The sequence below is a fragment of the Seriola aureovittata genome, chromosome 8 (genome assembly GCF_021018895.1).
Source record: "Seriola aureovittata isolate HTS-2021-v1 ecotype China chromosome 8, ASM2101889v1, whole genome shotgun sequence".
NCBI classification, from domain to species: Eukaryota; Metazoa; Chordata; class Actinopteri; order Carangiformes; family Carangidae; genus Seriola; species Seriola aureovittata.
Window position 1 is genome coordinate 22,359,662 of NC_079371.1, and position 26,473 is coordinate 22,386,134.

General features: G+C 40.4%; 3 protein-coding genes across 7 annotated transcripts in view; 2 read left to right on the forward strand and 1 right to left on the reverse strand.

Moving 5' to 3' along the window:
* Positions 1-5,693, reverse strand: part of ppp3cb (protein phosphatase 3, catalytic subunit, beta isozyme) — a 32,706-nt gene extending 27,013 nt beyond the window's left edge. The window contains exon 1 of one of the 3 annotated variants that reach the window (XM_056382094.1): positions 5,337-5,693. In XM_056382094.1, coding sequence (XP_056238069.1) covers positions 5,337-5,379 — 43 coding nt within the window. In that variant the 5' untranslated portion in view covers positions 5,380-5,693. Of the gene's footprint in view, positions 1-4,745; positions 4,907-5,336 lie in introns of those variants that run through there. The other 2 variants (XM_056382092.1, XM_056382093.1) reach the window with 2 other exon arrangements.
* On the forward strand, positions 4,252-21,142 carry ube2d2 (ubiquitin-conjugating enzyme E2D 2 (UBC4/5 homolog, yeast)). Of its 3 annotated transcripts, none has more exons than XM_056382097.1 (7): positions 4,252-4,275; positions 12,128-12,191; positions 16,899-16,930; positions 17,260-17,337; positions 17,512-17,617; positions 18,085-18,178; positions 19,821-21,142. In XM_056382097.1, coding segments are annotated over exons 2-7 (357 nt in total). In that variant the 5' UTR covers positions 4,252-4,275; positions 12,128-12,190; the 3' UTR covers positions 19,867-21,142. The 3 variants fall into 3 exon arrangements, with proteins under 3 accessions (XP_056238072.1, XP_056238071.1, XP_056238070.1); XM_056382096.1 differs by lacking the exon at positions 4,252-4,275 and adding an exon at positions 10,063-10,320; XM_056382095.1 differs by lacking the exon at positions 4,252-4,275 and having other exon boundaries at positions 12,071-12,191.
* Positions 21,143-22,359: 1,217 nt separating this feature from the next.
* On the forward strand, positions 22,360-25,876 carry zgc:110843 (uncharacterized protein LOC541492 homolog). The gene is made up of 3 exons (XM_056382098.1): positions 22,360-22,548; positions 23,771-23,973; positions 24,899-25,876. The coding sequence occupies exons 1-3, from the start codon at positions 22,461-22,463 to the stop codon at positions 24,986-24,988; spliced, it is 381 nt and encodes a 126-aa protein (XP_056238073.1). The 5' UTR covers positions 22,360-22,460; the 3' UTR covers positions 24,989-25,876.
* Positions 25,877-26,473: the final 597 nt, after the last annotated feature.

The window sequence follows — 26,473 nt, forward strand, 5'->3', positions numbered from 1 at the left end:
ACCTTCCCTATAAATAGTCCTTGCCCTGCCACCCTCCCCACAGGGCACACACAGACCTGTCAAGGTGGGACCCCTGGCTCACAAGGATACACCAAAACCCAACACACACACACATGCAGCTCGCACAGGGCACTGAGGGAACCATGAGGGAATGGGACAGCATGTTACACTAAAAGGAAATATGCCCAGTATGCCTCAAGCCTTGCCAGAGGTGTGTGTGTGTGTGTGTGTGTGTGTGTGTGTGTGTGTGTGTGTGTGTGTTGTGTGTGTGTGTGTGTGTGTGTGTGTGTGTGTGTATATGTGTATGTGTGTGTGTGTGCGTGCCTGCCTCTGTGCCTGTGTGCCTGTGTGTGTGTTTGAGCATGAATGCATACATGCATGCGTGCATATTGGCTATGGCTCCACTCAGCTTTGGTGAATGCTCTTCTGACACTCACTGATATATTTAACAGGCCAGAACTCACTAAAGACATACAACATATCACCTTTGCACATTGAAGCATTATTTCCTAATATGGACTACTTTCTAAAGGTGAAGCATGGGAGCCAGGGTTTTGTTTTCAACAAGGAACTCTAGCAATGCTAGCTTGCTATTTAAGAATGTGATGCCATGTGGACACAATTAATAATATCTAACTGCCTTCACTCTCTCTTAAGCATTTATCCTGCATTATGCTGGCACACATACGGTACAATAAGAAATCAAATGACAGGAAATGTCCTAAAAGTGACAAGCGAAGCAACTGAGTCTGGATGGTTTGTGAACTATGGTCACTTTAAACACTGAAGTGTTTAAAGGATGAAGACAAACAAAATCAGCAAAAAATAAGTGACAAACAATGGCAAGACTCTTGGTGTACCTTGTGTTTAATAGAACAAAGAAGAAATGGACACGACACCATACACACACACACACACACACACACACACACACACACACACACACACACACACACACACACACACTTTTTTCCACAAGTACATTGACCAAAACCAACTTAAGATCCATGAAAAGTTTATTTCAATACCTTAGATAATGGCAATCATTTGTAATTTGACCTAGTTTAAATGTGTGATGCTATGTACTCAAGACAGAGTGATAATGTAAGTGGCAGTACACCAAGTTTCCAGTTTTATCAGATAAACCTGTGTAATTAGATGCAATAAATTCTCTTTATGAAACTTATGAGAGTCCTTTTTATTAACGTGGTGTCATATTGATTCACCTCTATGGTCATTGTAGAGGTTGTATAGGCCTTTCTCACTCCGCACAGTTTGAATTGTCATAGCAGGAAGAGCACAAGTGTAACTAATTGCAATAACGATGTCCCTATTCCATTTAGGTGAACCAGTAGGCCATGACAATGAGCCAGCATGCACATTACCGGGGCCTGACACTGGAGCTCCTGAATGGACCACAGACATGATTAATGTCATTAGTCACACCTGTGTTTGATGAGCCAAACAATCTGCCATGACCAAGGGCCGTTGGATGGCAAAATATTAAAAAATATTCACAAGAATGTTCTCCCCTTAAAACCTGTCTCAGCGGGCAAACTTGTATCTATGGTTCCTCACGTTTTCCCACCCTCTGATGGCCTGTTGCATCACATGAACAGTGTGACAACTAAGGCTATTTTTTCATTATCTCTACTTCTACTGATTTTTCATCCAGTTCCTGGGTTAAAAATTTAATCTAAAATGTCAAAAATGCTCATTTGTCTGAGGTATTCCATTTACAATGATATGAGATTGAGAAAAAAAAAACTAGTTTTAAAACTTATGAGGCTGTGACCATGAAATACACTGTATGGTTAGTGGGTAGTTGGACCACATAATAATGCACATGGACCCTTTTTGACAGCACACATTTTGACATATGTCAAAGAAATGTTCAAGCACAACTAATAACATTAACGATGGCTCCTTTCAAACCCAGTGACCCCGCATGCACAATACCAGGAAACTAGCTGACATATGGAAAACAGCCGACACTAATGTTATAAATTGTACGTGTGCTTATCCTGTGACATGTTAGACTGTCTGCCATGCCTGTGGCTGAACACAAAGTATGTGAAAGGGGCTCAGAGGCTGAGGTGATGCATTATGACCATGTTTGTATTTTCAGATGTGGGGCATTAGTCCAGTTTAGTCCAGTATCACGTTGCTAGCTGGTCTTATTCAAATAAACAGGACAACCTGAATCATATGACCCTCTAACTGCTAAAGGGACAACCACAGGCAATGTTACATCTAAGTGAACTCTAAAACAGTCTTTTTTTGTCATGCAGTTAAGCTTTTCAGTGCGAGCTGTGTCCTGTGGCCATGTCCAGTGGGTCTGTTTGTACTGTACCATGTTATTTGTTTGTAGCGCTGATGTGGTCGTCTACTGGCAGATTTCATTAAGTCCAAGTTTCCTTGCTCTTGACTTAAGGGTGCAGGTTTGCCCTTTTCCAGCAGTGAATGCTACAAGGAGATTGATAGCTTGATGTCTCTTCTCTGTGTTACTGATGATAAATTAGGATCCATCAGACCCTATTGTAGATACAGTTATGGGTCTATAGCATGAGGGAGAAGTTACAGAACTTACACTGTGTTCCTACAAAATGTAAACATTTCTGTTCTAATCTGTTTTTGTACAATCCAAAATGCAAAATTTGGTATTTCTAAAGTAACTAAACTAAACTTTAAGTAAAAGTCACATTCTCAGATTTTGGCTCTGAAGCCTGCTTGTTTTTCAACACGCACACACACGCACACACAGGTTTGCATGATAAGTGAATCAAAAGGGTGTAAAAGGTCCATTGGTTAAGTCAGAGGATGCTGTCCTGCCACTCAACAGTGTGAAACACTATGTCCCTTGTCTTTTCCTTTTAGCGTCTCTCTCTCTCTTTTCCTGTTTCCCTCTCCATCTCTCTCTCCTTCTGTGCCTCTCTCTCTCTCTCTTTCGCTACAGCTACTTCACCTCCTTCGTGGCCTTGTCACATTCTCTCCTTTCCTCTCTCCCTCACCTCGCCCCCACACTCTCTGTCTCTCTGTCCGTTCGTCTCGGTATGCTTCGTCCTTTGGCTCCATCTCTGTTCACTTCTGTCCGCTGAACATCGGCAAAATCCATAACATGGGGAACTACGGACGTGGGGAAATACCAGGCACAGTCCATGTCTCTTTGACTGATGCCCCCACCCCTCTCCAGGCCCATACACACTAAATCATTCTCACCTCCATGATGAATTGTTGTTTGTGTGTGTGTGTGGTGCGCGCGTGTGTGTGCGCGTGTGTGCGTGCGTGCGTGTGTGTGTGATGAATGATACATGAGGATATAGGACGCTTAGTTTGTTCCAGTGTTGAGGCAGCAACATGGGCGCTGATGGCCCAGCTGCTTTACAATATACATGCAAAACATGCAGAAGATGTAAAGACACACACGCACCATTCGGTGGTATAGCCAGATAACTAATGGATGGAAGGGATGGGGGGTCAGTGTTCGTTTGGTTGCAGTCAGCTTTTTCAGGGGGCCCAGATTTACTAGCACCGCCCCCGCACAACTGCATTCATGTAGATACACACACACACACACACACACACACACACACACACACACACACACACACGCATAGCCATACTGTTGACATATGCACATGCAGTCCTGAAGTCCTACGTGCAAAAACTGCAAAAGCCCCGACGCCCCCAGCCCACCCCACCCCCTTCCAAGCACGACGCACGCACGGAATACCGGGGCATGCCCGACCGACGCATCCAACTGTCAGCTCCGCTTCTTCCGGCAGAGAGACCTTGTGAGTTTATTAAGCGGAGCCAGTGGGAGAGACAGGCAGCCAGGCGTCGTCGCATGTGACAGGCTGCGTGCGTGGAAGCGCCGCTGCCATGCCAGCCTTGTTGTGACCCGACAAGCACGACAATCTGTGCAAGCTCCGTGGATCATAACCCGAGAGGAGCCCCTCCTTGCCTCCCCTATAGCCGCCCACGCGTAAAGCAGAAACAGACACTCTCATAAACACATTAAATATTCCATAATCCAATGATGCAATAACAGCATTAGGGCGGTATGCATCGTCGTCGTCGGGCAATAGATTCGGATACGCAGCCCAGCATCCCCAAACTCCATTTTGTCTCTCATTTGACACTCAGGGAAACAAGAAGGGGGAAGCCAGGGAGACCTTTACGGAGACGTGGAGGCGCGATACGCACGGGAGAAGCACAGTCACCCGCTGACATTCAGGCCTCCCTGAGAAAACGTCGACTTGAAACGACTCGCAGGTCTGTCATGCAGCTACACTGGTGGTTTTTAAGCGTCACATCAGCAAACATCAGGATGATTTCATCCAATAGGCCTGGAAAACTAAAACTAAACTCGCGGATATGAAGGTGCGCACTCGGCCCGGCAAAGTTGTCCGCCTACCCGCCGTTTTAACGATCGATTACCTGACTTTGGCTCAGATTTGGCTAAAATTAAAACTAGATCGCTAATGTAGGCCACCCTATGGAAGCAGTCGGCGCATCCAACACCGGGGTACCACCACGACTTGCAGCTACAGATACACTACATGAATACTAAGACAGAAAGCTCAAAAATCCTTGAGTCTCCGAGTGTCAAGTCCCCTATAGCATCTTACCCTCCCTCTCTCCCCCGCTCTCTGCTCGCATCCAACATCATCCCGTGACACCATCCACATCCACAGCAGAACCACAACACCAAAGATCGCAGGTTATGCGTAACATTTATTTACCTTTATGTCTGCCTTTCGCTGTCATCGTCACACTGCTTGATGTTTCATTGGAACAAGATGCTCATCTCCCTCTCTCCCTCCCTGCTTTTCCCTCTCTCTATCACTCTCTCGGTTGTGTCTCTGTAGGGTATTATTCAGTAACACGAAACCACCGCTAGGAGTGGAGCGCGTAAATGGAGCTCATGCAGCACAGGGTGTCGCACAAAAGCTTTGGCTATACATAGAGGAAGAGACATCCCCCCGTTAGAAAATGGGGTAATGCCACGGTGAGGGGGTGAATTCTAATAGAATAACGAGGGAAGACCCTGATTATGGCGTATCGTGCTGGGTACCCCCCACCCCCTTCCCCTCCATCACCAACTCCCTCCCCTAAAAGGTTCAGAGGCACATGCATGCTGACTCGCCAGCCAAAGAGGCTTCTTTTATTATAAGGTGCTAGAATAACACACAGGGATGGACTCAAAACAAACGTGCGAATAAGAGACACTGGTGCAACGACAAGGATGCAAACAGAAAAAAAACGATGAGTTACAGCAGAATCATTGGCACAGAGGTAGCTCTCACTGGCCGTGCAGGATTTGGCATGCCTACATTTGATCACCCGGTCGGCGGGACTTGCGTTGCTGTCGGACATCCTGGAGTCGGGACGGGAACGGAGCCGTGGGGGGGTGGGGGTGGGGGGGGGGCTCTCTCTTCTGTCAAGGGCCGAGATTGTGATGTCGGGTCCTCCGGCAGGCGTCGAGAATATGCGCGGTTGCTGGGTGCTTTTCTTGCTGCAGTAGTGGCATCACTCGGTGGAGTCTCCGTGCTCTCTCGGACGGGGGAAGCCTGCTGCTGCGCCTGCGGTGACTTTGGGGGAGGATAGGCGGATACCTAGCTGCTGTTGTGGCATGCTTGGATCCAGAATTTGTTTTTTGAGAGGGCTGGGGGGGGGGCGGGAGGGGGGGGGGGGCGGAGGTGTGGGGGTGCTGGTGTAGCAGTGGTGATGGTGGAGTAGGGGGGAGGTGGGGGTAGACTCCTGAGGTTAGAGGGCGAAGAGACGCCTTGGAGAGAGGAGACGCGCAGGCTCTACCTCTCCAGGACGCCTCTGCAAGCGGTGCCGTGCAGCTGGCAACACCCCGGAATGGCGAAAGAAGGAACTCCCACGCAGAGTCACGCACACGCGGGATCTCACACTCACACACACACACATAGCCTACATATATACATATATATACATATATATATATATATACACACACACAGAAACAGACAGACACACACACACACACACACACACACACACACACACACACTCTCTCAGGCTCATACTGCCATCCTGTGGACGCATTGATTACAGGGCTTTCCCCCTTAACAACTCTGGAGTGTGTGTGTGCGTTGGTGCGTGTGCGTGTAACTGTACAGTAGGCTATTTGACAGAAGATCACGTGGGCTATAGGATAGTGCTTTCTTTTGTCATTTACAACCTGGAATAAACCAAAGGCTGAACAGCTGATAAAATGTCTGTAGAGTGTATTGGACATAATATTGATCTATGCGACAGAATGGGCAATGCGTTTTAGACAACAAAAACGTTTTTAAAGAGGACACAAAATGTCAACTGTGCACACTGTGATTTATTATTGCTCAGTACACCAGAAAACAAAATTGTTGGATGGAGAAGTACTGGGACAAAAAAATATGAACTCTGACCAGAAGATGACGCTAAAGAAGAGGACATGTTGTTACCTCTGAGGGTCTCTTCACAACGCAGGCCAGTTAGTTCTCTGACTCAGACGGTCAGGCTGAGTTTTGCACAGTCAGACCAACCGTCATCAGTCTAAAGCACAAATTATACCTTCTGCATCTGCATAGCTGCAATGTAAATTTTACTTTTTCAGGCTCTGCTGTAGTTTGTGAGCCTCAGCTAATGAACCTATGCCATCAGAATAATCTGAAAGACGAAACATTTACACATAAAAATGTACACATTAGTGCTTTGAATGCCAAGATTTTAACATGCTAATATCAGCATATAAAATTCTTCTTCTTGTGCCATTAAACTCAGAGTAGAGTGGACATGAACAGGATTTTGGTCAATAACTAAATAAACAAACAACTTGTCATAAACTGAACCAATTATTAAGTATTTGACCACTTTGATGGAATAGTCAAGAAAGAGACAGTAAATCCTCATCATCAATCATCCTATAAAACATCAGCAGTACCCTTTTTGAGAGCACTGACTCTTCATCCACTCATTCATCCCTCACTATCATAGACAGACACGTCTTTGAAATTACAATTTTCCACATGTAATTCTTCTTGTCATGCAATTCATTTTTGCAATTAAAAGAATATAAGTTTTAGTTCATCATTGTACAAACCACAATTACTATTGGCTGTTTGTACAGCACTCAGTTAGATATGTCACAGCAGGAAAAGCACAACGGTAATTAATAATATTAATTTAGGCTATATATCATGTGTCTGCTTCAGGGCCCTGCTATTGTGCTTCTTGGATGACGTTATTCACATATACCCCTGCATGGAACAGAGCCATCCTCAATATTATTACATGTGCTTTACCTGCTATGCCAGGTCTAATGAATTAGGAACAAAGGGTTTTAGTTCCATGGATTATAACGTCATTACAACTTCTTAACTTTTTAAAAAATCTTAAAATATCATTGTAACTAAAGTTAGACCAAAACAGGAAGATATAAACTGCAATATCTCCTGGCAAACTGTTGAATTGTTCAAATATGTGAAAATGGCTAGACTGTCCTTTGAATAACACACACATACTGTGGAAATGTTCCTTTAAAGTGCCAACCACTACTCAAACTGAACCTAAATGTTTCAAATAATGTAAGAACACATAATACCAGAATTGAGTGCAAAATTAAAATGATGGAAGATAGTAAGGAAGATGTGAAGATCTCAGGACAAGAACCTGCTTTAAAAATCCAAAATTTTAACATCAGTTCTTTACTTAATCGATAACCACTGCTGAGACAGTTTAATTTAACAATCCTTAAATATTATGCTGACCTCTGTGCTGTTGAAGAGAGATAAAACATATATAGCCTTTTAGTATAGGTTACATGAAGGCTGCAGCTAACAGTGACAATGCCTTACTGCAAGTCTAAAAGGACCATTGTAATCCAAGTTGTTTCTGCTGTTAAATTAGTTCATTATTACTTTGTGAGGAGCAGTAGTGTGTTATCAAATATTTCACAATTTCTAAATGGCAATTGTGTGGATAACATTCAAAGATGGTTTATTTGGCTTCTTATTAAGAGTGGCTCAATCATTCACTTGAATATTTAGGTACTAGATTATGTCGTCTTTTTTTAAACTTTTTTCTAAATTTAAATTTGTTCTGAAATAAATTCGTGATGAAATGCTAATGGAAATATCCTAATTTACCCTGATTCATTTTTGGCAGCAGAGTTAATATGAACATTTATATTTGCGGGATTGATTTACATATAAATGATGTTTATTTGACAGCTGTGCACTGGTGGTGTAATGGAAATGATCATTCATGTTTTCTTACTGCATTAACATTCAGATTTGTAATTAGTATTTGTACAATCTGAAAAGTGCTATGTTTGGGAAATAAATTGTTATTTTTTCAGGAAAAACTGCAGGTGAGCAGACCACGGACGTCGGTGAGGGCATAGGATGATTGCAGCGACTTGTTCGCGTCTCCTTAACTGTCATTTTTAAAAAGTAGTTCCTTCAAAGTTTGTGTTGTAGCTTCACCCTCAGGTCGATGTGCTGAGGTTAAATGAGTTCGGGGTTAAAGGTTTGAGTAACATATTCCATTTATTATGATACGCATACCCTTTACCGTACACTTTACACCTTTACTTGACGCGGTATGCTGGTCTTCCGTTGGCTCTACTTAACACCTGCAACTGGAAAAAACAGAATTTATATAACATACCTATAGGCTATTTACTAGCAATTACAAAATACTAATTTAACGTATTTAAAAATTACAAGTAAGATTTACATACAAACGGTAGTTATCAAGTCTCACTTACATACCGAATCACTACACCTCGTCCAATCAGCCTACAAATAAACCATCCTTGTGCCCACGATCTCGCGATCACAGTCGTTGCAATCATATCACTCCGCGCTGAGCAGACCCCGACTGTAGTCCATCTGCATGACAACCCCTTCAAATTTGTATTATATCGATAAATCAGAACAGAGGACTGGGACATTTGTAACCAAAATCATTCTGCTGTTTGTAAATATGTAAATGACACTGCTACCGCGGTGGTAAACCATTTTAACATAGGTACCAAAACAGTTTACCTCATGCAAAATACGTGCTTGGTAGACATTTTGGCTCCGTCCGGGCCATATACACACAACCGTTCTGTCTCATGCATGGAGCCACAATGATGCCAGTTGCAGAACTACGTCGCCAGCGCGCACTGTGAGCACTGTACGTGCGCATGGCGGAGGGCTTTCTAGCATTAGCGCAGTGAGAGAGGCGTTCTATGGTTCCAACAATAAGACTTCCGGTTTTGGCGGCAGGATTTCACAATGAAAGGGTGGTGTTAATTTTTTTTTTGCAATTTTGTATTAAGTCGCTATACATACTAAATAATTAAATAATAATTTATTAGTCTCAGGAAAATAAATAAAATGCTTTCGTATGTCGAGACAATTAGGCAATTAGCCAATCAACAGATAATTATATACAAAACTCTTTACATAATGGCTCAATAGTTTAAATAATTTTTTTAAGCAAACATCAAACAGTCTCTAATTATTAAGTTCTCAAGTTCTCAGATGTAATGATTTGCTGCTTTGCTTTGTTTTATATCTTTATGTTTGGGGTTTGGACTTCTGGTCGAACAAAACAAGTTATTTGAAAATGCCTCCGCCATTCACCAATTATTGTAATGGGCATTTTTCACATTTTATAGATCAAACAATTAATTGAGAGGATGACGAATGAATGAATAATTAAAGCAATAGTTACTTGTAGAGTAGGAATAGCATAGGAAAGGAGTAGCATTTTTAAGTAGCCCAGATACAATCTTCTGTGGTTGTTAATATACATGCGAGCCAAAGAATTGTACCCTGTGACTCATTTTGAAGGCCTTCAGTTATTTCTTAAGATGGTGCATTTTAACTGTGCATTTTAACTTATGCTGTGAAAGTAGCGACAAGCTGGATTTTTTTAAACATAAAATTTGTGCAGTTTTGTGTAAAATTAATGTTTTAGTCAGTTTAGATGAATGGTGATGATGCTTTTATTGTGAAGAGTTGAGTTCGGAAGTGTTGTGGTTGTTGCTGCTGGCAGAACACAGGCCGCAGTGATTTGGTAGCCGCTGCAGTAGGAGGAAGGACCGCGGTTCTACCCTTCTATCTTTCAGTTTCGCCTCGAAATTCTTTCGGTGGTTCATTACTGTAGTGATCGGTAAACTGAGTGTACAGTAACGGTGTTCTATGATAAGTAAGTCGTAGTATTACCAACGGACAGTGATATCAATCGCCATTTTAATCGCACGTTTTCCCTGACAGAAGCGCTAGCACAACAATGGCTCTGAAAAGAATTCACAAGGTAAGGAAGTGAACGACAAGGCCCAGGATTTCGCAGTTTCGTTAGGGATGTAGTTCCAAGGTTGCCTATCTGATGCTTGTTTGACGGGTTTAGTATACTGTGAATAATTAAAAAATATTAACTAAATAACTCGGGCTATGTTTCAACTGCCAGCTAACGGTCTGTGAATAGCGAGTGACGACAGTGAGAGCAGCATTGCGCCGCTTTTCTGTGTCCACCACTGCTGCCACAAATGGGCCAACTCAACCGTTGACTTACAACTAACCGTTAGGTTAGCTATTCTTGGTTATGTCACATGTGTTTATCGTCGATATATGTAATATGGGATATAATAAAATGTTTTAGCCAGCTCTGACTGTCGCTAGTTAATGATATTAGTAGTGTGTTAGCTCTTTCTGGCTAACATTATCTGTCCCGGTGGCTAACTCGGATAAGCTAAAATGTTCTCCTGATGGAGCTAGCTAACAACATTAAAGCCATATCTTTACAGTAAAGTAACGGTAGTTCCCAATGTTTTGGGAAATGTTTTATGCTATCGATTTGCTCCTAGTAGTTCCCTTGTGTAATAGTCCAGGTAGCCAACATTATTTATTACAGTGACTTAGGCTTGCTTAACTCGCTCCTTGATTTGACAGATAAGTTATCCAGCTAGCGTTAACGCTAACGTTAGCTTGATTTAAGAGGACACTCGCGCTTATTTTATTAAACCATTTGCAATTTCTGTCTCTCCTTTCGAGTTGATTCTTTGAATTTTCGAATATGTTATGGATTTAAGTAGAATTGCTACAGACTAGAGACACGGCAGGGCATAACCAACGATAGCATGTATTCCCATTTTTTTTCATTATACAGCATTTGTAATGCAGATATTATATGTATTTTAAGAGGTATTGAGAGAATATGTGTGTTATTGTTTGTATTCCACATTATTATTGTTCATACTCGACAAACGAGCAATAACAAGGGAAACGCTAGAGATAATGTTAGCGGTGTGCCGCTGTGGTAAAAACAGGCCCCACGCGTTGTTCGCCTTTGATGACATGTTGCTGACAGTAGGCGAGCAGCAGGTCTTTATTAGAAGTTACAGTTTGTTTGATTGAATTAGCTGAACGGGTCCTGTTTTGTTGTTTGAAATTCTTCCAGTAACGTTAGCCCATGACACAGTGTGGCTGACCAGCCAGCATAATGTTTCTCTAACTTGACATCCTGAGCTGTTGACGATCCGGAGCAGATAGCATTTACGCTAAGCTAACATTTGCACCTCAACGTTACACTGGGTTACACACAACTAGCTTACACCCAGTTTACCATACTGTTTTGGTTATAGTATAATCCCTGCTTGTCATATCGTCGTGATCTCGGTTTGTCACATGTACTACCTGCTGTACCTGGAGAAATGCTATTACGTAATAGCGGTCACTCCAATAATCATAGTGTTGCTGGCTACAGTGTTGTGGTATCAGTAGGCAGTTCTTTTTGAGTTGTTACTGTTGTTGGGGGAGTTTGAAGCAGTTACAATGGCACCTGCCTCAGGAGCTGTTTGCAAACACTGGTTTAGTGAGCTATATAGAGGTTTCATACTAAGCATTAGTACGTAGTATTTAAATAATCATCATCTTATTGGTAGGTAGTAATATCAGATTATTAAAGATCTTTTTGTCGGAATTTTTTTCTGTGATGTTTTTTGTTTTTTGTCAATCCCAGCTCTGTCACCATTCTTTTTATTTAGGTTATTGTTTGGATATATTTGAAATATGGCACCATAATGCAGGACATGATCAACTCACTTGTCATTTGTTTGTCTCAGGAGTTGAATGACTTGGCACGGGACCCACCAGCCCAGTGTTCTGCAGGACCAGTAGGAGATGACAGTAAGTTAACATCAAAACCAACACTGTCCTGTTAACTGTGTGTAACTGGGGCTCAAAATTGAAAGATACTCCTGGTTTACCCATCCCTTATTTAATAAACAACTCAACCCCATAAATAAATATTTATTGGTCAAAATATATACAAATTACAGCATTTCTAACTTATTGCAGACTATGCACATCCCTTAAACTCTGAGCTTGGTATGAATTATCTCCAGCTCTATTCTCTCAGGTTAAATTTCATGGTTATTTTGTTTAATTAAATGTATAAATTTGTTCTCAAAATTTTTATCACAACCTACAATTCAAATACATACATGGTTTTTAAGCGTAAGATTTGGAATTTGATACAGATAATACAAACATTAAGGAAGTCCTGTGTTTTTTTCTTTTAAGCAGATCCAGGAAATACCTGGAGTGCCTCTTGTGAAAATACTGGTCATTGTAAAAGTAATATATTCCCAACACTATTGTGACATCTGAGTTTCACTTTTGCTTTTAGGGCAAGTATGAGGTTAAGTCTCAGTTAGATGGTATTTTATTTCTTTTTCTTTTTTTTTTTTTTTTTTTTTTTTTTTTTTTTTTTTACCCTATAGATATTGAATCAAAACTACAACCAAGAAGGCATTAATGAACTTAATGATTTTCTTTTCAGTTAATTGAACTATATGACATTAAATACATTTTACATACACTGTAAATATTTCCATGGAAACAAATATTTTATTTGAAATATTGTCATTAAAAGCAAGACAATGATGGAAAGTTAGTAATTCTAACTATTTGCACCTGCTAATTTCAACAATTGCCACATAACTCTAACAGAAATCATACAGATCATATTTGTAGATTCTTAGCATTATTTTAATACCATCTAAACAGATGCATTATTTAAAAATGACAGATAAGCTTCTGTATTTGTCGTTGCATTTTGACAGATGAAAATAGCATGAACGTGGTTAAACCATAGTTCAAATACAGATACATGTAAAATTACTGCATGTTCTTTTTTAGTGAATAAGAAGGAGAATATTGTTCTTTAATCACAATCTACTGTATTGTAGCAGTATAGCTGCTGGCTGTGTGCAGACTGTATACAGTCTGAGAAGTCTGCAGTCTGTCTTTGAGATTGTTTCATGCTACCAGCAGTTCAAAGTTTCTCTTTAACATCCCAGCCACCTGTATCTCTGCTTCCATCATTTTTGTTGTTCACTGCTTTCTAAGCCGCTTTTAAAGCCCTACATCCATCTCCACAAACAAGTCACAGTGGACAGTAAATTCAGACACTTAAAACCTTCGTTTTTGTTTCAAGTCATCTGTTTACTTGACCTTCAATAATGGGTATTTACATACCAGTTTAACTGGTATGTTTTTTCTTACAGCCAACATTATAGTCATTTGATGGTGTGTTTGTTGTGCATGATGAATAGGTAATGTCATTGGTGAATAATTTTACCTGATATTCAAGCGTACTATAGAGCTTTCAGAGTAGTCTGGTTGTCATAAATTGTGGAGACCGATAGATGACTGCTAAATTATTGTTAGACAAATGTTTCCTTAAATAGGCTTACAGCAAATAATTAGTTAGGCCAAAAATGATAAGGTGGGTGCCAGTCACCCTTTGTACATGCAGGGCAATAAAGTTTCTAAACAACTGCACGGCAGCCCTTTAATTTGACATCTTTCCAGCAGCTACCTTACTATAAACACACTAGCCACATGCAGTAAAAACTTGTTTACACCATTTGTGTCATTTGATTAAGATTATTTACCACTCTTATATTGTGAAATGAAGGGTATGTATGTGTTGTGTAAGTTTATATTATTGTTTCATAATGATAAAGCAACAGTGGATGTGGGGAGTATTTTTCCTCAGTGTAATAAGCATACTACAGTAGTTTAGGTTATGTTGTGGTGGAGCAACAGTAAAATCAAATGCAGTTCAGTACAATTGCCCTATGATAAATACCAGCTTTGGGAAGCTTATGATGAGACTGTCAGAGAGGTTGTGGTGGTTGATTGTTGCATTACATTGAAAGGTGAATCTATATATCCCCCTTACTTCACATCTCTACCCTCTGCCAGCACATTTATCTATAACAGGACTTGAAAAAGCTTTAAGCCAAAAAATAAATGTGCTGTTGAATTTGTGGATTTTAATAATAAAGTGTAATGCACAGACAAAGAGCGATTTCCATTTATCTTATATAAGCTTACGTCATTTTGTCTGTGACCTTCTTTAGTTAGAATAGAATTAACCATTTGCATAACTTAAACTTATTTAACCTTATTTGTGGATGGGATACTTTGTTTGTGAAGTAGATGTGTAATTTTTGAATTTACATTAGTGAATATTTTGTTCTGAACTGTTGTTCCGCTGTACTTTTTTTTTTTTTTTTTTTTTACCGCTGTAAGTAACCCCAAACATGAACCCTTGTATTGACTGTGTCCACTGTACTGAGAGCCAGGAGACAGGTCACTTAATGTTGTCAGTTTTGTTTCTGAATAAAAACTATGCCCTCAATCAACACAGTCGAGTTCTGTTCAACATTACAGTCAATTACTTTTAAATATGTGGTATGTGATCACTTCCTTGACTGTGGTGACACTGCTCATACATTTTGGAGACTTTGAAATTGGGCTATATGTGAAGAAATAACCAGGTGAATCATACACAGTATTTCCAATAGGCATTGTTTTTTTTCCATAAAAAATGCTGCCATTATGGACCACTGGTCATTGTTTTTACATGTATTAGAAGTCATATAAAAACATCTCTGTATTTGTTAGTGTGGAATTGAGTGGTTGAACTAACTGTAACTAGCCATAGAGAGAACTTTCTATAAAATGTTTTTCATAACAATGACTAGTGTTAAACCAGATAGTATGTAACTTGCTGGCCTGTGACATCAGATAACTGCAGACAGCATGTAGCTAACAAACTCAGTTGGCCTCATTTTTATACCAACGCATGACACGCAGAAGAAATCCTGGTTGTGCAAAATACAAATGTCAGATGTACACAAGCATTGATTTAACCATAGGTTTATGGACTTGTTAAATATATTACATACTGGCAGTCTGCAAAGGTTGACATAAACTAACTATACTGAGGAACAGGAATACTGTAGCTTCCAGTAAAGGGGTGGGCTGATGTTTATCATGAATGCAACACCTGGTTTTCACAACCACTATCTCATCTTTGAAGTTTGTGACATATGTAGGTACAAGCACATGCATATTCATGGCTCATCAGGGCATCTCATGTTGACTTTAACAGAGAAAATTCACTGTGTATTTGTCTACTGTGCAGTTTGACATTATGACACAAATTTAAAAAAAAAAAACAAAAAAAAAACATTCATTTATAAAACTTGTTCTTATTTTTATTTATTTATTTATTTTTTTGCTTCATGCTTTTTTGAAAAGATACAATACAGATAATTCTTATCCCTGTAATTCCTTATTGTTTCTTTGCTTTATTAATCTATTTTTGATTTATTCTTTGATTCGTAGTAGTACAAATGCTGTCTGATCTGTGTATTGAATATATCTTCTTTCATTTCATCATATGCCAAAAAATCACAAATAACATTTGTCAAATTTCAATGTAAATCAGTGGTTCTTAAGAAGTACTTGCTGTAGCCAGAGTCTTTCAAAATTTATGAAAATTTATGTTTGGGGGAAAAAAATGTAATTAAGGCATTACTATTCCAGGAAAAATTCTTGTGATTTCTTTGTTTATATAAGGTCACATTTGAACAATAGATTTTTACCTCCCCGCAACAAATGTGCTCCTGTTATGTTGAAGTAAATTTTCAGAAACAGGTTTTCTGTATTTAATCGTTACCAACAAATATTTAACAGTATGAATGCTATTAGCACCCAGGCTTGTTTGGTATAATGTGTGTGTATATCTGAAGAGTTTGTCATGCCATTAAAACATCTTGCATGAAAACAATCAAAGTGAGCATGCATCCTGTACAGTGAGTCCAGGGATCAGATCGTTCCAGTGTACAGGCATTGATAAGAGGAATTAGTTGTGTCAGAGCTAAAACAGGTATCAGAATCTGATGGTTTAGAACTTGTATAAAATAAGAACCAGTTCTTAATCACCATCTTTATGTGATTTATTTGTGATTTTTATTTTATTTTTAACGTGCATGTGTATGGCACCTTTTGAAACAGCACCATGGGAAAAATCAGTAGCAGCAACATCGCTCTGCTCATGTCACTTCCTGCCATCCAACATCAAATAAACCACTTGTCTACAAAGTATAAGAAAGTTTTTCTTATAACCCGTAATGACTGTGGTTGACTTTTCATTTACATTGTCATTGTTTAACTGGTCCCTGTTCAAATTCTGCTGGTTTATGTTGATTTCAATTTGTTTTCTCTAAGCATTTCTATTACACCTCATGTCAGGATAACAATTTCCCCATAAGCAGTACTTTTGGTATTATTCATATAAAAGACTTTATATGATTGACTGATTTTACTGCCATTAGATGACCCTTTACCATTTACAAATTTTAAAAAATCTGTTTCCAAGAATATTTGTTCTGAATTGCACTTTATATAAGAGCCTGTTACTCAGCTGTACAAATAAACATGCAGACTTTGTGTGGCATTACTTCTTCTTACACTTCTCAGCCACACATTGTGTTCTTAGTGTTTCATAACCAATTTCTCTGTTTTTTGTTTCAGTGTTTCACTGGCAAGCCACAATAATGGGACCTGTAAGTATTGACTCAGTTACACCGTTATCACAATGCTTTCTTTTTCATTGGAACTAACACATGTAACTGTTGTGTCATTATTTTTTGACTTTGAATGGTGCTCATCAATGAATGCGCAACTAATGCGGTATCTGTAGAGCTAATGTGAACTTACTGTTTGCTTCATCAGTTTATTCAGTGAGGAGGTCAACTTTTAGTCAGCCAATGTTTTTTTTTGGTTGACAGCAGCCATAGTATTTAATTTTATATTCAATTTTGTATGCATTCCTTTGCCATAAATGTAATTCAGTCACTAATGAAATGAATGGGTTTCTTTGTCCCTGCATTAGAATGACAGTCCTTACCAGAGCGGGGTTTTCTTCTTGACCATACACTTCCCCACAGACTACCCCTTCAAACCGCCAAAGGTAAACAAAACATACCAAGTAGCAGTGCACATTAAAAAAGGAAAAGTCAGGCACCGTAGTGCTTCTTGTCTGATAAAACATGTCACAGCTTTATGTCATTCAGTTTCCTGTTCCTCTCAGCTGCCCCCCTTTCTCACCCCCACCGCCCACATCTTTTTTTCCCTCTGTTTTCAGGTTGCATTTACCACAAGAATCTACCACCCAAATATCAACAGCAACGGAAGCATTTGTCTTGACATCCTGCGATCACAGTGGTCTCCAGCTCTCACCATCTCCAAAGGTAGGCCGACTGGCCTTCAGACTCTGAAGTGTAACACTGCACATACGGTTACAGATAAATGGCAGATGCTACTGCCTTTATAAACAGCATGTTAAGAGTGAAGGCAAAGAGGAAGCATGTCAGTTTCCTATTTAATGAAAATGCTTCCCACAAATAATATATTGCCCCATTCCATCCACAAAAGTCCTTGTGTGTCACTCGAGTACTGTCTCTGTAAATGTCAGCTTCAGCTCTTTTCATCAGTGATGGTTAGTACTAGACCGGCTTAAAAATGGTGTGCCTCATGCACAAGTGGTGTTTTTTTCTAAGATCGCTGTCACATGTATTATCAGAGTTTAACATTTTTATAGCCGTGACAAATGCACTACCTCGCTTCATTCTGAGGGTCATTTGAAGGAAAATGACAAAAATTCTGAAAATTTTATTTGTGAATTCTTGCTGTTCAACCTTTGCACTGTCCATTCCAGTCCTCCTGTCCATCTGCTCTCTGCTGTGCGACCCAAACCCGGATGACCCCTTAGTACCCGAGATCGCCCGCATCTACAAGACGGACAGGGAAAAGTAAGTGTTTCGCTTCATGTTTTGTTTTTTTCTTCTTCTATGCTTTGTGTCTCTTGTCAACATTAAACATGATGCTATGGGTTACCAGCCTTCATTTTTTTTTTTTAAATAATCTACAACACAAGCCAATCATATGTCAAGTCTCCTCTGGCCTGGGTGGAGCTGTGCTAAAACCTGTTAATGTTAGAAACTGGCTATTGATGAGCAGAAGCTCCATGATTATGTAAGGATTGCTGCCAGCACGGTGGAAACAGTGCAGAAATAATAATAAATGTAACTAATATGTGAAAGACAAAGCAATTGAACAATGTGGCTGTAGTTTGTGTCATCATGTGTCTGCAGAACACAAATAAGACTGATGGTCAGTCACCTACGTTTTTCAATTAAACAATGAAAAAGCTAGAGAGTCAAATGAGCCTTGTTGCTTGTCAGGACAGGAATGACAGATTCATTTATGTGACTTTGCTTTACTAATATACCAATCACTCCACCAATTTCTCACTGTTCAAAAGTAATGGCCTCTAAAAGTTTTATTACATTTTGTTACATTCATCCCCTGAATTTAGTCATGTGTCCATCTGACCTTCACTATTCTAGTTTTCCTCTGCCTGCTGCTCTGAAAGGACTAATATTGCAAACACACAATTTTACATCTTTCAGAGAAATGTCTAACCAGATTATGTTGTATTTGGTGTCACTAATCCATGTGGCTTTATGAATATAATGCAACTGCACAATTGTTACAATTAGGCACACTTCATTATGTTGTTTGTCATTTTAAAAAGTGGAAAGATTTTTTTCAAAAAAAAATGCAGAAAACTTTGGCATCAAACATAGTAAAATACACATATCAGCCTAAATCAGCAGTGTGCCATTACAGAGACTATAAAGACGGAAGTGTCTCGTGTTTTCCTTACAGTATCTGTTATCTGTCTACTTTAGTGACTCACTGCCAATACACACTTACCAGTCAGGATTTTTTTGTCATTTTTCTTTATATATTTATAGAAAATGAAAATATAATGTACCCTCGGAAAAACTAATAATCAGAAAATGTGGTATGTCTTCTCCTATAGAGATGCTGTATTTACATACTTCATAATAGTGAGTTACGTTTGGCATCCAGAATGGTTTTTACAGCAATTTATTTTCACTGTTTCCTCTGCTTCATGATGATTTTCTGCTCCTGGGACATGATGATGAGAAATATGGCTGAAATCCAAAAAGTACTAGATGTGTTGCTCACATATGTAATTTGGTATCTCCCGATATGATGTATCATGCATTTAACAACAAGCTTAATAAACAATCAGGACAGTGGATGTTGGCTATTATTTTAGTATTGCCATATCTGACTAAAGCAGCATGGTTCTTCCTGTCACTGATTGACCAGCAGCAGTGATTTCTGGCAGTTGCTGCAGTGGCAACAGGAAATAAAAACTAACCTGCTGAAAAATGTGTGCTCCTGTAGAGCCACCAGCCAGCTGGTCTCTCTGCTGTTGTCAGGGTAGCAGCAAAACTTATGATGTACATATAGAAAGTAATGGAAGTGACAGTGTTTCAACTTTCCTAATGATATGTAAGTCTTCACAAGGCTAAACATCTAACAATCCCCTTTCTGTCTGTCTCTGCTTGTTCACAGGTACAACAAAATAGCTCGGGAATGGACACAAAAGTATGCAATGTAGTGTTGGAGTAGAATCATGGCCAACCACCTCTACGACATAAGGTTAGGGGAGCTTCAGACGTAAAGAGAAAACAAACAAAAAACCATACAAACAAATGAAAAGTTTAAAACAAGATCTTGTTGGTTTCCATTGGAGTGCTTTCTTTGAGCCACGCCTCCCCTTCACCAGAGTACCTGTAAAACTCCCTCTGCCCCAACTCCCCACTTTGTCTCTCTCTCTCCTTCCTCTCTCTCTCTCTGTTTGACTCTGCTCCCTCTTCCCCTTCTGCCTCTCAGCTCACCTGCCCCCACCTTCCAGTGTACATATTGTCAACTTGCAATGGTAACACCTGTCTCCCCTACTCCTTTTTCACCTCCTCCCTCCCTTGTGACCTCTGACCCCATCTCCTGACTTCTGTATACCATTACATTTGTCGCCATGCAGGTTGGACTGTTGTGCCACCCCCCAAACCCCTCCTTTCTCCTACATGCCTGCATCCTCACCCATCCTCCCAAGACGTTAATCACTAAAATCATTCCTTTGAACATCTGTAAAACTTTGAGGGGACCTTTTTATTTCCCTATTTTTTTCCTTCAGGGGGGAGGGGGACAATAATATGGAGGGATTTTTACACTCTGCACCCTTTCTTGTTTTGTTTTCCTTATATTCTCATCTGTTGAGGTGACAATTCAAGAAAGAAGTTTTCGCACGTGAGTCGAAGGGCACTCTGTATTTTATACAATAAATAAAAAAAATCATTGCAGGCTATGTAAAATGGCCTATTTTGGTCTTTGTTTGATTCTATGAAAGGACTTGAATTTATCCCCACACCTCCTGCTCCTCACCCCCTCCTTCCCTCCCAAACCACCTTACCCAAGTTGACCCCTTTGTACACACATAAACACACATGCACGCACAACTGTAACCCCATGTCACCCCCACCACTACCACCACGTTTTCTTTATTCACAAAGTGGAGGTTCTGGACCAGGTATTTAAGCAATTTGTTTTTCTTAGTTTAACCTGTGTTTTTATCCCCCATCCCCATAACTCTTTAGGTTGCTTTTTTTTTTTTTTTTCTTTCTTTTTTTTTTCTTTTCTTCTTTTTTTGTTTTTTTGTTTTTTGTTTTTTTGTTTTTTGCTATTGTTGATTAGAAGCTAACATCTTAAATGGCTATGGGACTGGCTTGGGCTCTGGGTGCGAGGAGAACCCACTCTTCTTGCACAAAACCTCTGTATATTGAATTACCTGAGAGGCTCGTTGAGCTTTGTGTGTTGATTAAACTGTGTAATAAAAACCCATGACTCCTGTGTAGACTCATTTTCAGGCCCTGTTAAAGGACGTACAGAGGTAAGAAAGGAACGTGAAGCCAGGTCACATTTGTGACCCAGTTCTACAGAAATTTGACAAGATGAATAATACCTGCATAACCATATGGGCTCAATGTTATATGATAGATAGATAAATTGTTAATAACAAATTGATTGTGGGTATTTGGGAATATCTGATTAATGAGTAATACTTCACTAAAATTTAAATGTTTTTTAAACTGTTCAGATGTTGTGGGAGATGTAGTTCCACATGTTGACTGTTGGCTGCCAGTCCTCCTTTGAGTGTGAAACAAAACATAAAATGAGTGTAAACGAACACATTCACGGAATATTTTAACTAATTGCATTAGTATATTATTGCTATAACCATTATCTTCAGTCATGGCACTTAACAATCCACTCATGTATACATATATACTTTTTCATTTTGGTGGTAGGCGGCTTTGTCGCCCCCTGGCGGTGCTTTTATATAAAAACATTGAGTGCATTAAACATCCACTAATGCCGATTCTGTGTTCATGCATCAACAATTAACTCTAAAGGGACACATCCATATTTTCTGCTAAATAAATTCAGCAAATTAAATGTGAAAATGGTTGTTGGGGTCATTATGGCATTTACTACTCATTAACTCCTACTTACATGTACTCCTCTTGAAAGGAAATGGAACTCACCAAAGCCTTAATATATCAAGATGATTCTCCTCCAGTGGAAACCTTTAGCTCAATCCGTCGTGCCCGAGTTAAATGACACATTACATATGTGTCATTTAACATCTTAATTGACAAGATAACGAAGCAGTTTACAAATGTAACATACAACATTTAATTGGAGCTTCGGTTGTTCATATCTCCACACTCTTTATTGGGACATGTACTTTCTTTGATACAATTGTCTTCCCGCAAAGCCTCAATAGCTACTCACTGAGTAACGCAAAGAGCTTCCACTGATGGAGTGTGGTTGAAAGGTCTGGAAAAAAAGTTAAGTGTACTAGACTCCACCTTATTGAGAAACAAAGAAAATTCGCAAATCTAACCTGAGAGTGTCTTCGCAGTTAGGTCTTTATACAACGCTGAAGCGAAGCCGGAAGTTTGCTGGAGGCTCGGGCTGAAAGCCTCTTGGTCTGGTAGAACGTCCCTGTCCCTCCTCAGGCTCTCATTGGTTCCTGCACAGTGACGTAACAGATCGCGCACGGTGTAGCTATCGGACAGAGTTCAGATAAGACTCCCCGGTTGACCTTGCTTTCGAGAGCTGACAAGAAACAACACACGGTCCAGGGACAACATGACAACCTCGAGTTTATCTGCTATGCCGCAGCTACCAATGCCTCCGCTGCCCACATTACCCAGCTCGGGATTTAGGTTATCTAAAGGTAAAGTATTTAAGCTAGCTAATCACATGCTAGCATTAAATGCATGTTTTCGTTTCGCCGCTCAGCGCAAACTTAACGTCTGCGACCTAACGCTACCCAAGCCAAGAAACCCCATTTGTTGTATTGCATGGTTATATGGAGACAACGTCTTTTGAATGCAATGCACAGATCTCCACATGATAGATCAATTATTTTCTAAAGTTAGTTTCCTTTTCTCTGCATTGTCAATAGCCGTTCCTTAGCTGGCCAACAGCCATGTAGCTAGCTAACTGACCACTCAGCCAAGCTGGGATCGGCCACAGGTTATGTTTCCAACTTTAGACAGTCACTCAGATAGTTTTGGCGACTCAGTTTAAGCCGTGTGGAGGCAATCCCACCATCTTCAGTAGGAGTGTATGCATCTGTGAGGGCCTCTTGCCGCTCTGGTGAAGCAGCTAATCGCTGAACTTTCTGCTCCAGACTAGGGCCCCTGTTCTTCTTGTCCTACGACTCAACGTCATGTGATGCTCAGTGAACATGGATAATCCTCCTCATAGCCTCGTTAAAACCGACAATTTCATAGGTCCTGGTAGAAAAGTAAAACCAGTGTACGTACCTCTCAAGCTGTTAGTTTTCTGTGCATCTAACAGACAGGCCCCTGTTCACGAGAAATCCTCCATCATCATCATCTCCCTGATGATGCATCATGCTGAAGCTGTAGGAAGAGAGGTTTATTTTGGGTCCAGGGTGTCAAACCTTTCTCTCATCTAGACAAAACTATGAGAGATCAAATACCTTCTAACATTTTTGTTATTGCACAGCTGGTGAAAGGTGAAAACGGGATTCAATGAATATTTTTTTTGCATCACTAAAGTGTAAGACTGTTTATATCATAAACTGATGCTATGTATGGCTGTGCAAGGATTAATTCTTTTTATTTACTTTGAAGAATATAAATAAACTGACCAGTTTGTTAGGTGAACCAGTACAATCTGGTGCAATCCAATCAGAAAGGTGTTGTCTCTACTGGGGTCATTTTGGAGGACGTAATAAGTGGTACTGTATGATTTTGTTGCCTTTTATATTGAAAGGTGTAGCTCATTTGGTCCACCATCATCCATATTTGAGTACACAAGTAACCACTAGCTCTAACATCTTTAACAAAAGATGATGAGACAGGTGTTCTCTTTTGTAAAATCACCTTTCTGTATCTGTATGCTCACCATGACTGTGTTTTCTACAGAGCATTTGGTCGTAGCGGTGCCAGTCGCAGTGGTTGCAGCTGTTGGAGGCTTCCTAGTCAGCCATTACCTGAGCAGGCGGAGCTGTAAAAAGGGCCTGGTGAACACGTCCATCAGCAAAGACAGCCCCAAAGTGGTCCACAGCTTTGACATGGAGGACATCGGTACCAAGGCTGTGTACTGCCGCTGCTGGAAGTCCAAGAAGGTCAGGCCTTGTCAGTTTGTTCAGAGCCACTGATATCTTAGCTTGGTGTTTGAGGAAGAGTTTTGGACTTTCTAAGCCAGCTAAGCGATTTTATAAGGGTCCAAAATTCCCCTAACTTTCCTCGATTAAAAGTCCTTGTGCTGTTTGTGGGGTCAGACTTTGACATGTCATACTAGTGGGCACATCCCAGTCAGTGATATCACAGCTAGGTGTTTGACAAACCTCATACTGAAATGTATTCCAACAGTACTACAATTCTTAAGTTGTTTAACTAATTGATCATTTATAACCATTAGGGATTGGGGTGCTGAGTGGAGCAGATTTTTTATTTTATTTTATTATGATCATAGAGATAAAAATTGATTCTCAGTCACCGGTGCTGAAGATAATGTCGCTAACATGTTCACTCAGAAGCATTGTATGTACTGCTGATTCTGTGCCACAGCTCTCGCGTGACTAAGTAGGGCTGTCACAAAATCAGATTGGAATTCAAATGAATTTGAATAGTAGATTTCTGCCACGGTGTAGAACTCAAAATACCACTTCTTATACACTGCTTCTCAGATGCTTTGGTGCCGTGGTTTTCTGCTCAGGATGCATTCGTTCGCTAGTGTCCTACATTATCGTAGCAACCAACATATCAATACCAGCTGCTTAGTTTACTGGTAGGTCAGCAGGGCACGCCATAGGTCAAGCTGATGGTGAAGTTTTAGAGTGCCCTCTGCTGGATCACAAGTCAAAATGCTTCCATTGTTGTGCTATAAATTCTCAATAAGAACAGTTCATTCCAGTTCAAATACTAAGTTTTTCCACATTCAAATGACTGTTTGAGTTTCGAATAGAAAGTGACAGTCCCAGTCCTAAGGACTTAAAGTTGATAAGAGTGAGTTTTGTTTTCCTCTAACGTTGTGTGCTCTCCCTGCAGTTCCCTTACTGTGACGGAGCCCACACCAAACACAACGAGGAGACCGGGGACAACGTTGGACCCCTCATCATCAAGAAGAAGGATGCTTAAGCCAACCAATCACAGATCTCCACCCTCTCTTGACTTCTCATGCAGCCGCCCCCAGGTTATAGAATTGTTTACCATCATCATTAACAGTATCGCCCTAATGGTTGTGGTATAACACTGCTACAATCAAACAGTGGATATTCTTTGTAGCCCAGAATAGAGACCCAGAAAGTGCTGAAAATATTCAAAATTTTGATTCTTGACCTTCCACACTGCATTAGACAACATGACTTTGAAATCAAAGGTCATTTGAGGAGAGATAAGGAGAGCACTTTGACAACCAGCACAGTAAGACATGGAGGTATTGTGCCTGTGCAGTTGAATTTTGACATATTTAACCTGAAGGATTTGATCAATATTCTCATCACACCTGAAATATTTCACTGTGTGGGCATTGTGTCGTCATGTCTGGTGTCACCTGTGTCCCCTTCCTTCTTGACTCCGCCAGGTGTGGAGCAGGTGGTTGAAACATGTAATGAACTGGCAGCTCTTTGCCTCAGTCAGTATTTCATTGGAATTCAGCGCAGGCCTTATATTCAAATCTACAGACCAGAGTCTGAACACACACAACCCACATGAATGTTACATGCTTTGATTTTTGCACAAAGAGCTGCTTAGTCAGAGGAAACAGAAGTTTAGTTTGTCTTAAATTAAATAATAATCTCCAATCTTGAGAGCTGTTGAAACACTATCTGCTGTTTGTAATCACTTACTGTCTGCTTTCTGAGGAAACTGTTGTATTTAATCTGTAAAGTGTTCAAGGGTGAAAACTCTGCTTATAAAGGATATATTTTGCCTTGTCATCAGATTTATTTTCTACTGGCTGCGGTGTGTCTGACTTGATGAATCATTGTTCTGTATACTGTGAATAAAACTTGTTGAGTGATCTGATTTCTAAGCTTCTCTTATTTATTTTAGGGAGTGTTTCTTGCTACTGACCACAGGGGCCAAACTCTACATTTGTTTGTTTTTAACCACAGGATCAAATGCACTTCATTTAACCGCTTCACCTTTTAGCAGAGAGGCAGAGCAGTGTGTTTATGGATTAACAGTGGACAGGGATAATAAGTAAACAGGGCCGTGTGGTGCCTGCAGTGAGATCAGTGTGTGTGTGTGTGTGTGTGTGTGTGTGTGTTAGGCCTGGGCTGGGGGTGAGGGGGGCTGCGTGCTGCAGTGTCCACCAACACCAGTGGCCATTTTAAGATGCGGCAGTATTTGTGGTGACCACTAGAAGACGCTGTGTTTGCACGGATAGTCCAGGCCAGACGGTGTACGCGAGTACGGTGGGCCCCTGCTCCCATAGTGACACGCGCACGCACGCACACACACATAGTCAGACACGCACGAGGTATCTGGCTGCGTGCCAGATGCAACGGAGGACTCTCATAAGAGGTGGAGTGGACTCGACCATCCCCGTGTGAGGAGTCACCTTTAACAGACAGCTCAACAGTGTGTTCACACACAGGGACAATGTCTCTGCTGCGTGGA